The following is a 12,710-nucleotide window of genomic DNA, read 5'->3' on the forward strand; positions in this document are numbered from 1 at the left end:
CTGTAAAATCAATATTATGTCTTGGGGGGAAAAAAAACTTGGTCATAAGCAATTTGAAATTCAGACGGTGCAACAAAAAAAAAAGGTGATTGTTCTTCTCCTTGCTCCTGTTGTGCAGGAGATACAGAAACTTGAAAGCATGCACCACCAGACAGCTTCTGGAACAGCTTCTTCCCATCCGTTACCAGGTTTCCGAACGGTCCTTCCTCAAGCCACTGTATAGTCTGATTCTCCTTCACCTCATTATGCACATTGGACTTTGTATCTGGAACTAGTGCGCTCCAAGGTCGCGCTGCAGTAGAGTTGCTGCCTTACAGCGCCAGAGACCCAGGTTGGATCCTGACTATGTGTCTGTTCGGAGTTTGTACGTTCTTCACGTAACCGGCATGGGTTTTCCCTGGGAGCTCCCCCCACACTCTAAAGATGTCTACGTTTGTAGTTCAATTGGTTGGGTAAAATTGTAAAATTGTCCCTGATGTATATAGGATTGTGTTAATGAGCGGGGATTGTTGGTCGGTGCGGACTCGGTGGGCCAACCAGTGATAGAAATACCTGTTTCTCTAAAACTAAAAACTACCGTGTGAGAGGTATATTCCACATTCTGTTTCTTTCAATTTTCTCTACTTGCGTTTGGCTTGATTATATTTACGTGTAGTATTATCTGATTGTATTGGACAACATGCAAAACAAAACTTTTCACAGTACCTCGGGACACATGACAATAATAAATCTAAGCCTAAAGCTAGACCTAAAAATTATAATGAACTATAAATTATCCTTTATTTACCATTTGCCATCTTGTGGCAAACAAAAGAAATACAGACACAACGTGGAGGAGTAACTCAGTGGGTCTCTGAAGTACATGATTAGGTGATGTTTTGGGTCGAGATCCTTCTCCAGTCTGAAGAAGAATACCAACCCAAAACGTCACTTATCCATGTTCTTCTGAGACGCTGTCTGATACACTGAGTTACTCCAGCATTGTGTGTCTTGTTTTGTAAACAAGTATCTGCAGTTCCTTGTTTCTAAAATAAATAGATTTAAAATATGTAAATTTTCTTTAGCCTGTAAAACAATTTAAGTTAAAATGACTTCTAACTGTTCCCCAACATCCCAAACTCTTCACCCGTCTAATGTCTCCACAGAATGCCGTTCAGCATCCAGTCCTGCAACAAGATGCAATCCTAAACCCCACTACGTTCTATTCACTTACCTTGAATGTATTCGCTTGCCTTTATTGACCCCAGTCCTACCAGGGTCCCAATTTTAACATTTCAAACTATCTTCAAATCTCTCCTCAGTTCTGCACCTCATTACTTTTGTGATCATATCCAGCTTTACAAATGTCCATGAACTCAGTCAATGTCCTTTTATTCTGCTGTGCACTCTCCCAATTTTGGCATCTGTGTTAATGTCCTTTCATGAAGGCACAAAAACACAAGTTTAAGAATTCCCTTCTAAAACTAAAGTCTTCACCTTCCACCATCCCTAAGTCCAACAGCTCTGACCAGTTCTTTTGTTTCCCAACCTTGGTCGAGAGTAAACGTTGGTTCAATTAAACTTCCACTATATAAATGCAAGTGGGCACTGCCCTTTGTTCAGACATAGGAAAAGTAGGAAGTCAAACCATGGCCAAATACAAGAGAAAGCAATTTGGCATTTCAGTTTCTGCTAATAATTAAACAAAACAAAATGAAAACAAAAGTAACTACAATTTCTTTACATTGGAACACATTCCACCCACATGAAAGTTCTAGCCTGACGCATACATTATTAGAGGAGTATTATGGTACTGTTGTTCTACCAGAGACACCATCTTTTAGATGATCCATTAAGTAGAAATTTAATTTCAAAGAGACCCATGGCACTTTTTTTGAAGAAGAGTTAGGAGGCCCGTCTTTACCTTCTAACCAGCTTCATTAAAAGAAAAATTGGTTACCGGGTCGCCGTGCGGTAAGCTCCGGAGCGCTTTGGTCGCCGACTTCCAACATCGCGGAGCTGTGGCTGCGGGCGTTCGGCCGCGGGCGGTGCTGGATTTGGAGTGCCGCAGAGCCAGGGATCGAGTTCGCCGGGGTCGGAGCTCCAGCCGGCGCGGCCGGAGTACTACGAGTGCCGCGGTCTCCGGTCTCCGGGGAGGGGACAGCCGCTCCAGACTTTTCCAAGCCGCTGAGGAATGTTTCACCCGACGCCGATGTTTCATCTTTACGGCAAGAGGGCCCTGAAAATCATCGGACTGGCTGCACGGCCACAGATGGGCCCTGACCTCGGGTGTTTCACAGAGGAAGAGGACTTAACTTTCTGGTGCCTTTCCCCCACAGTGGAAATGTTTTGATTCTGCTGTGGGGGGAAGTTTGTGTTGAACTCTGTAATATGTTGTGTCCATTTTTATTCTTTTTTTTAAAACCTTTTTCTATGGTTTGCAATAGAACTTATTATTTAAATTATGTGAAGCACTTTGGGGTCAATGCAAGTTGACTTAAAATGTGCTATATAAATAAAGTTTACTTACTTACTTATTTATTTTATGATATTTGTGGGGTCATGTTTTGCATTAATTGGTTGCGATGTTTTTCGTTGCCCACACCGGCCAACAATGTCCCAGCTACACTAGTCCCACCTACCAGCATTTGGCCCATATCCCTCAAAACCTGTCCTATCCATGTGCCTGCCTAGCTGCTTCTCAAACGAGTTTAAACAAGCTAATTGCTACTAAATCAATGAATGTTCTTCCTTTCCCTTTCTTCATTTTCAATTTACTAGGAGGCAACCCACTATCCAACTACAGACATTTACTGAAAATTGGTCATAAATATAAAGATCAAGTAAGGTGAGCACTGACTCTTCTCTTAGGGAAGAGATTGACAATAGCTGGACATTATTCTGCACAACAGCATGCTTGTGATTGAGTGGGCGGCGCGACCAACGTCGCAGCGGCCTCTGCAGTCTGTCTGTGTATTTTTTTTTTTTTTGACCTGTTGAGGGTTTAGTTTGTCGTGGGTTTTAAAATGTGTATATGTGGGGGGTGGGGGGTGGGGGGTGGGTGGGGGAAACTTTTAAATCTCTTCCCTGCATGGAGACCCGACCTTTTCCCTGTCGGGTCTCCGTTGCCGTTGGGGCCTAGCGCCGTGGAGCGGCCTCCAATCGGAATGACCTGGAGGCTCAAGTCACGGAGCCTGTGGAGCTGTGGAGCTGTGGAGCTGCGGACCTACCTCCGTGGAGCTGACCAGCTTCGGAGCGTGGAGAGCTGCGGTGGCGCGCTGCTGCGACCCGACTCCGGTGGATGGTGACACCGGGAGCTCGCGGGTCCCCGGTGGGAGACTGCTTTGCGGGGCACCGGCAACGGCGACTTCTCCCGCCCGAATTGCGGGGTTGAGAGTGACCTGGAGCGGGGCTTTACAACACCGGGCGCGGCTTTGATTTGCCGCGGACTTGCTAACGCCCGCCGGGGGCTCCAACACCAAGACCCGGGGCAGGGCCTTACATCGCCCGGCGTGGCTTTGAGTGGCCGCGGACTTACTAGCGCCCGCCGGGAGCTTTGACCTCGACTTCGGGAGAGGAATGGAGAGCAGGGGAGAGACAAGACTTTGCCTTCCAGCACAGTGAGGAGGAGACTCACTGTGATGGATGTTTGTGTAAATTGTGTTGGTGTGTGTCTTGGTTCTTTTCTTGTATGGCTGCAGAAACCAAATTTCGTTTGAACCTCATGTGAGGTTCAAATGACAAATAAAAGGTATTGTATTGTATTCTATAGTAACTGCAGATGCTGGTTTAAACCGAAGATAGACACAAAATGTTAGAGTGACTCAGCGAGCAAGCAGCATCTCTGGAGAAAAAGAATGGGTGACGTTTTGGCTCGAGACCCTTCTTCAGTCTGAAGAAGAGTCTCGATCTTAAAGGTCACCCATTCCTTCTCTCCAGAGATGCCGCCTGTCCCGCTGAGTTACTCCAGCATTTTGTGTCTATGCCTATGATTGAGATTTCAAAGGTCAACTCTCTAATCCCACACAACTTCAAACCCTGGCCGAGAACCACAAACAGCACACTGCCAAATTTATATTCCAAGATCAAAACTTAACTCGCAATGCACCTCATACAGAAAAGAAAAGTCAGTACAAGTTGCAAGGTGTAAATATTACAGAGTGAGAATTTTAACAACTGCAGGGTGTACTTCTATCAGTTGAAAATTTTTGATTTTAATAAATCCTCTGGCCAAGATTATTAACAAAGATGAATATATAAATATTTTATTTCTAAAGTTGTTATTTTTTTCTGTCCGACTGAAAATGACAATTGCTTCATGTGGAGATCCAGAAGATGCTGTCAGGGATGCCACACTTTTATGGAAGGTTTGTTGTTTAAGTCATTACAAATACATAGCTTAGGCCCCCTTCGGTCATGGCTGACCATGGGTGTCTCCAGGGTGCTGTTTCCTATATGGAGGACGCCTGTGCGTGACTTTATTTAACGTGGGGAGACTGGTGCACAGACAGCCACCCCACGGTCCTTGATAGATCTGGGTCAGGATCCAGTGGCATGGAGTCCAAGACGACCGGAGACCCTTTTCTGCTGCAGCCTTCATCCGCCTTCCCAGCTGTTGTGATGCTCCACTAAGGTCAGCCATCATCCTCTGCCTGTTCCACCGTTGAGGTCTTGGTTGGAATGCTCATTGTCAGAGACCTCCGCCTCGACCTTACCGCCATGGGTGGCCCTACCAGGAGCAAAGCTCCAGACAGCATCACTCTCAGGATCTCAGGTCCACACAAGCTTCTCCACCACGACAAGGTGACAATCCACAGAGAAATGCATAAGGCAACATCAATTTCCTAGTTCCTGCGAAAGCTGGCAGGAACAATTAGGTGTGATACAACACAATAGTAAATGAGCCTTTAATGTTCTGATGAATGATACATAGAATGCCTTGGGCCTCGATCCCAACTACATTTTCATGCAGTATGACCAAAACAGATAACTAATATTTCTAAGCAACTGTCTTTGTTAAAACTAGTTTTTCCAACTATTTCAATACCTTTCCCTCTCCTCACAAAAGTGTTAACCCTTAGTGTGTACTTGCCAAAGTATGGGGCACATCGCAAGTTTAGTTTAGTTTATAGATACACCGTGGAAACAGGCCCTTCGGCCCACCTGGTCCGCGCCGACCAGCGATCCCGCATATTCACACTAGGGACAATTTACACTTATACCTAGCCAATTAACCTACTACCTGTACGTCTTTGGAGTGTGGGAGGAAACCGAAGATCTCGGAGAAAACCCACGCAGGTCTCAGGGAAAACTTACAAACTCCGTACAGACAGCGCCCGTAGTCAGGATTGAACCCGGCTCTCTGGCACTGTAAGGCATCAACTTTACCACTGCGCCAAGTGCCGCCCTGCCATTTATTAAGCTAGGCTCGTCTATTGAGGTATAAGATTTTCTTACCATTGCTGGTAACCGGTTTGGTGAAGTAGCTGCAATAATATAGTATTTTTCTAATTATGGTAAGGCTGTTCATTTGTAGGAATAAGATTTTCTCGCTCAAAGGAAAATAATTTTTTTTTAAAACTAGTACGTGAATGTTTTACTCCAGGAAGCAGCTGAAACTCTGCAACAGGAAACTGAAAATCCACGCAGGTCATGGGGGAGAACGTACTAACTCCGTACAGACGAGCACCCGTAGTCAGGATCGATCCCGGGTCTCCGGTAACTGCAAGCGCTGCAAGGCAGCAAATCTACCGCTGCGTCACCGTGTCTTCGAAATAGGCCCTTCGTCCCCTTGGGTTTAGTGTGCATTTGAATTATGGACAATGAGAAGTTAATCACATCTTTCTGCTCCTTCTCTAACATCAGACTTTTCTCTGGAAATTCACACCCACCCAGCTGATTTTTCACTGAAATGCAATGGAAAATCCTGGAGTAAAAGATGATGACAACCACATCCACATAAATTGCCTCAAATTTGACCTGGCATTTCCTGCAGCGAATAGCCCTTGTGATTAATGCAACAAGGATGTACTGGATAACATTATTACCTTTTGGAGCATTGGATGGAACTTGGACAAAGATGTTTTGTAAGAGACCATCATGGGCCTTTCCCAGGACTGTGTGATGTTCTTACCAAAGTACCAGGACCTCTTAGGTCTTTCTTTGCACCACCATAGGATCACTATCCCCCAGCAATTCCTGATCTCTAAGGCATTCCTTCCACTCTCCAAGTGGCAAGTGTAGGCTCCTGTTCTCATGACCTTGGTTATTACACATTACTCCAGGAAAAAACGACTTCCCAATACAGCACCTCAACTCAAGTTCAAGTTCAAGTTCAAATATATTTGTCGCATGCACCATAGGGTGCAGTGAAATGTAATTTGCCATGCAGCGTTACAACTCCGTTTGTAGGAAGAAACTGCAGACGCTGGTTTTACACTGAAGATATCGACAAAAATGCTGGAGTAACTCAGCGGGTCAGGTCGCATCTCTGGAAAAAGGGAATAGGCGACATTTCGGGGCGAGACCCTTTTCAGACTCAACTCCATGGTTGTCCTCCAACCCGATTGCAAGAAACGTGCCAGCTTCTGACCTACCCCAATGCCTTTGCTCCCATCCATACCCCACGTTTCAATTAGATGATAACGAGTGTATTTGTCATCCTTATCAACCTCCAAAGCGTGCAATCTGCAAAATGGTCATCACTCCCTTTCAAAGCCACCCTGAACAGACGATGTTTCAGGTCAAAGGTAGAACAAAATGTTGAAGTAATGCCCCTGTCCCACTTAGGAAACCTGAACGGAAATCTCTGGAAACTTTGCGCCCCACCCAAGGTTTCCGTGCGGTTCCCGGAGGTTTTTGTCAGTCTCCCTAATGGTCGAAAGTGGTTTTCGCTAGTTGAAGGTGGTTGCCGGAGGTTGCAGGTAGTGGGAGGTAAGGCCTTCCACTACCTGCAACCTCCGGCAACTACCTTCAACAAGCATCGCAAACGGCTTCGACTAAAAAATTACCGATTTTTAGTCGCGGCCGGTTTTGAATGTTTTGAAATAATCGGCAGAACATAGAAGAAGCGGAAACCACTTTCGACCATTGGGGAGATTGACAAAAACCTCCGGGAACCGCACGGAAACCTTGGGCGGGACGCAAAGTCTCCAGAGGTTTCCGTTCAGGTTTCCAAAGTGGGACTGGGGCATAACTCAGCGGGCCAGGCAGCATCTCTGGAAAGAAGGAATGGGTGAAGTTTCAGGTCGAGATACTTCGGGTCAGATCCGTGCTTCAGATTGATGAAGAGTCCCAAACTTAAAACTGGTCACCAACGCAATATTCCACCTCTCCGCCAATTCCAATATTGCTCGCCAGTGGGGGGGGGGCTTTCTGTTGCAATAGTATGGGTGTTGCGGGCCGAAGGTACTGGTTTCCAGAGGGCTAGTATAGGCATTGTGGGCCAAATGGATTCTTGGGCTGGCAGCCAACTGTTGCAACGATTTTAAAAGCCAAGCCAAGGCAAACAATTGGGCAGCAGCCACCCGACAACCAAAATTCATTTTGTGAACACAAACTTTTTTAAAAGGCGAGGCAAACAATTGGGCAGCAGCCACCCGACAACCAAAATTCATTTTGTGAACACAAACTCGTTAAAAAGGCGAGGCAAACAACTGGGCAGCAGCCACCTTACAGCCGCATCGAGGGGACTCACCATGGAGTAGACGTGCGTTCACTGTTATTCGCAGCTCAGAGAGCCGTGAACCTCTCGCTTCCTGGGTCTGGCAGAGACTGGGTGAGGGACTACACTTCCGGGTTTTATAGTCCCGCCCCCCTGCCGCCAGCGGGGGCAGCAGAGAGAATGGGGAATTTTTAAAAAAACATTAATATCTCTCTGATTTTTCATCGATGGGAAAAATCCTCCGGTCCCGGATGGCGGAGAGGGGCTCTGAGCGAGGTGGCCAAAAATGACGGCCGTAGGTGGCACCGTTCTCTCGGAAAGCACACCACAGAGAGCCAAAAGCGGTCAAGATCAGAGATTTAGTAATATAGATAACACATGCATTCTGTCTAATAGCACTTTGGGGTCAATGCAAGTTGACTAAAAATGTGCTATATAAATAAAGGCATTATTATTATTAATAAATACAGTTTCCTTCGTTACATTTGCACTGATCATTCTAGGTTAAGAGTCACAAAGTCATAGAGTACACAGTGTCAGAGAGACTCATTGGGACATCATACATCTTTGGCAGAGCTATACAACTTGTTCCCATACAGTGGTTTGTCTTGTTTTAATTATGTGCAGTTGGCTCTTCTTACCATTCTTGCTACTGACGTATTAATCTTTATTTAGAACTCCAAGAATAATTAGTAACCAGAGCCTGCAATATGTACAAAGCGATGGAAACATATCAATGGGAACATAAGCGGTTCATAATGCAAAATGTTTGGAAATGTTTGCAATGGTGTTCTATGTTATCGTTCTGCAGTGTTGTGTTGATTTAGCCTTTGTAAAATTGGATACAATAACTCCTATCTACAAAGCAAAATCCAAAGAAAAATGTAATTCTCTTCCTACACTGTTAATAATTTACTGGACATGGCAGACGATCGAATGGAACTGTATTAAGAGAAATGCCCCTGTCCCACTTAGGAAACCTGAACAGAAACCTCTGGAGACTTTGCGCTCCACCCAAGGTTTTCGTGCGGTTCCCGGAGGTTGCAGGTGGTTGCAGGTAGTGGAAGCAGGTAGGGAGATTGACAAAAACCTCCGGGAACCTCCAGGAACCACACGGAAACCTTGGGTGGGGCACAAAGTCTCCAGAGGTTTCCGTTCAGGTTTCCTAAGTGGGACAGGGGCATTATTAGACGGACACAAAATGCTGGAGTAACTCTGTGGGACAGGCAGGCAGCATCTATGGAGGGAAGGAATGGATGACGTTTCGGGGTCGAGACCCTTCTTCAGACCTTCAGTATTAAGAGTAAATTATACTCCAGATAATACAAGGTATAAAGGACATTTATTCAAAGTAAATTTGACTCAATAATAGAATCAATAATGAAACATAGGGCAAACTGTCACTGCAAATTGAAATCCATTTATGAATCCAACCGATGTTTCCAATTTTTTTGGCAAGTATTATCAACCACATTGAAGTTAAAAGGTTTATTTTGAGAAATAAACAGTGAATAAAATATTATGTCCAACTTACACAGAGAGGGAGAACAAAGTAATGTTCATACTGCACAAAAAAAAAGTAGATTTGAAGAGGATTAAAAAAAGCTCAATTTGAAACAACGCTTACTAAGCCACAATGAATTACTGTGCTGGAATATCCAAAGGAAAAATAAATTCAAGAAAGTTACAAACAAGCCAGAAAGCCAAAATTCTAGCTTATAGGTTTGATCCAACTATAATTCATAACAAATGTCTCTGCCTTGAAGAGTGTTATGGAATGAAGCATAACAACATCCTCCAAAAGGAAGAGGACATTTCAACACTGCAGTCACTGTTCAGTCGGCCAGTCTCATGCCCATTGGCAATCAAAAAAGCTATCAATTCTTAGTCAGGATTGTGTTGTTACTTACCGTTTGCATGTAGCTTTCCGGCCTACGCGGGTAGAGTTCGCTGTCTCCTTGCAAAAACAGAGCATCGGAGCCGGACAGGGCATTTTCTGATGGTCTCGTTGCAGAATCTATGACTGGTCGATTCATATCTAGGTTCTTGGAGTCCGGTGCTAATATGCCATACAAAAAAATAAATGTTTTATCCATAAGGTCATAAGGTCCATAAGTGATAGGAGCAGAATTAGGCCATTCAGCCCATCCAGTCTACTCCGCCATTCAATCATAGCTGATCCATCTCTCCCTCCTAATCCCATTCCCATGCCTTCTCGGGAACCGTCGAGAACAAAGGACTGGACCTGGCGTGAGGGGGCCGCTGAAAAGTAAGGGGGACCGGGGGCGCTGAGGGGGAGGGGGCGTCAAGAACTAAGGGAGGTGGTGGGGGGGCCATTGGGGCAAACAAAGGGGTACTTTGTAACTTTGTCAGCACTCTTTACGTGGCGACTCTTTGCATGCCTAGGTATGCAAAACAAAGCGTCTCACTGTGACTTGTCACATGTGACAATTAAAGTACCTCATCTCTCTGTCTCTCTTCTCTCATAACCCGATTATTCCCCATTAATCCACAGATACATCTCAAAACAAGACCATCCAGCTGTTATAACACAGTGCAAAATCCTATTTACATGACATGGTTCTAGAAACATAGAAACATAGAAAATAGGTGCAGGAGGAGGCCATTCGGCCCTTCGAGCCAGCACCGCCATTCATTGTGATCATGGCTGATCGTCCCCTATCAATAACCCGTGCCTTCTCCCCATATCCCTTGACTCCACTAGCCCCTAGAGCTCTATCTAACTCTCTCTTAAATCCAGCCAGTGATTTGGCCTCCACTGCCCTCTGTAGCAGGGAATTCCATAAATTCACAACTCTCTGGGTGAAAAAGTTTTTTCTCACCTCAGTCTTAAATGACCTCTCCTTTATTCTAAGACTGTGGCCCCTGGTTCTGGACTCACCCAACATTGGGAACATTCTCAAACCATGGGCAATATGCAGCCAACACCAGCTCAAAGCCGATTATGTGCAGATGATGATTTACACCGAACATAGACACAAAATGCTGGTGCAACTCAGTGGGTCATGCCGAATCTCTGAAGGAATATGTGACATTTCAGGTTGAAACCTTTCTTCCCACTAAGAGTCAGGGGAGAGAGAGACAATCTTGCTCAATTCATTATCAGTTACCCAATCCTCTGAGCTGTGGATGAGGATGAGTTGTGCTGGCATTTTGTATTAAATATTGCACTGTATTAAGAGCAAGTGAACATAACCAATCAAACTTATACGAAAGTTATATCTTCACCTTGACCACCTTCTCAAACTTAAAGATCGCATATAGTGCAGGAACTTGATATTGTCCCAACCACACTGCAAGCTCTTAATGAACGTGGCAATTTGTGACAACAAAGAGATTAATTAGCGTTTGCATTCATGCCCACCACTATCGCATACTTCTGAACACTTATCGTAAACCACCCCCTCAAGAGTCCACATCTTTCTTTAATTCACAAGCTTTTGTAATACAAGGTCGCTTCCTGTACATACAGAAACCATAGGACTGCCAAATATATATTGGATTAACCAATGTTCCTGTTCCAACAGGGAACAAAGGCAAAGAGACAAACGACTCTCAGGGGAAAGTAACATTTTGTCACAATCAATTGTATTTCTCGCTTGGCTTGACGGTGGTGGGGAAAGTGGGTGAAAGTTGAGAGGACGCCAGAGGGAAAAGTTGAAACAATACACTTTCTTTTCTAAAACTTGCATGATCATGGACATGAGCGTGGAATTATATAAAATCACTAACTAGCTCTATGCGTCTACTTTGAACACATGCATTATATTACATTTTAAAACACCAATAGCCTTGAAAGAATGATGCCTGTTTTTCAACTGAAAGTATTCAAGCAAATCGTTTAACAAACATGTGGCTCATTTATAAGATATAGGAAATCCTCTTCTGCCAGGAATAAATCCAAAGAAGTATAATTTTGCCAGTATTAATGCATGTATCCTAAGTACATTCATAACTTTACACATGTATTTGGAAATATGTTTAATAGATTGGGGAGGGAGAAAATGACGAGAGGAATAGAGAGATTGAAAATAAAATGGCAAAATACATAAAACTGTATTAGTATATCTTAAAAGATATAGCGTTTGAAAGAGCTGCAGATGCTGGTTTAAATCGAAGGTAGACAAAAATGCTGGTGTAATTCAGCAGGACAGGCAGACAGACAGGACAGACAGGGTAACATGAGGGGGAACTTCTTTACTCAGAGAGTGGGAGCTGTGTGGAATGGGCTTCCAGTGGAAGTGGTGGAGGCAGGTTCGATTTTATCATTTAAAAATAAATTGGATAGGTATATGGATGGGAAAGGAATGGAGGGTTATGGTCTGAGTGCAGGTAGATGGGACTAGGTGAGAATAAGTGTTCGGCACGGACTAGAAGGGCCGAGATGGCCTGTTTCCGTGCTGTAATTGATATATGGTTATATCTCTGGAGAGAAGAAATGGGTCACGATTCGGGTCAAGACCCTTCTTCAGATTGATGTCAGGGGAGGGGGCGGGACAGAGATAGAATGTCGTCGGAGACAGTAAGACTCGTGGGAGAACTGGGAAGGGATGGAGAGAGGGGGAAAGCAAGGGCTACTTGCCTACTTGTTAGAAATTAGAAGTTAGAAGAAGATGTAAAGTTGATTAAGACTAAGAACACATATTGCTAAATAAGCACAATCACACCGCAAAGATGGACCTGTGCCAAATGGTATAATAAAGTTATTCAACAATTTTATGGTACTGTGTCTTATAATTCTAACTTAATTTAATAGGATTTCATTTATTTTACTTTGCATGTTATGATCATTACCATGTCTTTATTGCTTTAACACATCAAACTTACTGCTGGAGAGATGAAACACGTAGAAAATCATCTCCATTGTAAATCAGACAATTTCTTTCAGAAATCTCCCCATTATTCTTTGCAAATAACATGGTTAGGCAAGGCAAGGCAACTTTATTTATATAGCACATTTCATACACGAGGCAGACTCAAAGTGCTTCACATAAAAACATGTCATACAATAAAATGAAATAATAAAATGAAATAAAATAGAATTAAA

The 12,710-nt window shown here is 44.1% G+C and overlaps 1 protein-coding gene across 5 annotated transcripts in view; it reads right to left on the reverse strand.

The window, feature by feature from the left end:
* Positions 1-12,710, reverse strand: part of arhgef28 (Rho guanine nucleotide exchange factor 28) — a 170,323-nt gene that overhangs the window by 63,141 nt on the left and 94,472 nt on the right. For all 5 annotated transcript variants that reach the window (XM_033018665.1, XM_033018662.1, XM_033018660.1 and 2 more), the window contains one exon: positions 9,553-9,701. In XM_033018665.1, coding sequence (XP_032874556.1) covers positions 9,553-9,701 — 149 coding nt within the window. The remainder of the gene's footprint in view (positions 1-9,552; positions 9,702-12,710) is intronic.

This window comes from Amblyraja radiata, chromosome 3 (assembly GCF_010909765.2).
Source record: "Amblyraja radiata isolate CabotCenter1 chromosome 3, sAmbRad1.1.pri, whole genome shotgun sequence".
In the NCBI taxonomy this organism is placed as follows: domain Eukaryota; kingdom Metazoa; phylum Chordata; class Chondrichthyes; order Rajiformes; family Rajidae; genus Amblyraja; species Amblyraja radiata.